Raw genomic sequence first — 606 nt, 5'->3', positions numbered from 1 at the left:
TTACTAAGCTGTCCTATAAAAGTAAGAGCCTAAAAGCTTCCTGCTCGGCCTGGACAGTTTGGGTTTTTTTTTACACTCTGTCTTGACAAATTCAATCATGCAACTGTGTATTTCATTGAGCTTTCTCTACACACACACAACACACACACACACACACACACACACACACACCACACACACACACACACACACACACACACATACACACACACACACACACACACACTCTCCTCTATCCTCCCATCTGTTGGAAGACTGGGTCAAGCTGAGGGGAAGGCTGCTTCTCATCTCCTCGGCAGCACACTGACATCTAGTGGCAGAGGCCTGGTACTGCAACCGCCGTCCACTGGCAGGCTCCATCTGACTCTGTGTGTGTGTGTGTGTGCGTATGTGTGTGTGTGTGTGTGTGTGTGTGTGTGTGTGTGTGTGTTGCAGGCTTGCCGTCACGGCATTGCAGCACTGAGCATCTGCTGTTCTACGGCGCAGACATGAGCGCCCAGAACGCCTGGGGAACGCTGCTCTCCACATCTGTGCCCTGTACAACCAGGTGAGCACGGGAAGAGGGTGTACTTGATAAGAACAGGTGTGGTGTGTGTGTGTGTGTGT

General features: G+C 51.3%; 1 protein-coding gene across 1 annotated transcript in view; it reads right to left on the bottom strand.

Moving 5' to 3' along the window:
* Nucleotides 1-475: 475 nt before the first annotated feature.
* LOC116685806 (SH3 and multiple ankyrin repeat domains protein 3) overlaps nucleotides 476-606 on the bottom strand; it is a 122862-nt gene continuing 122731 nt past the window's right edge. Inside the window, exon 7 of the mRNA XM_032510739.1 lies at nucleotides 476-535. Within this exon, the coding sequence (XP_032366630.1) occupies nucleotides 476-535 (60 nt within the window). The remainder of the gene's footprint in view (nucleotides 536-606) is intronic.

The sequence above is a fragment of the Etheostoma spectabile genome, unplaced genomic scaffold, assembly GCF_008692095.1.
Source record: "Etheostoma spectabile isolate EspeVRDwgs_2016 unplaced genomic scaffold, UIUC_Espe_1.0 scaffold271, whole genome shotgun sequence".
Taxonomy (NCBI): domain Eukaryota; kingdom Metazoa; phylum Chordata; class Actinopteri; order Perciformes; family Percidae; genus Etheostoma; species Etheostoma spectabile.
The sequence above is the reverse complement of the archived record's forward strand: the minus strand, read 5'-3'. Positions and strand labels throughout refer to the sequence as shown.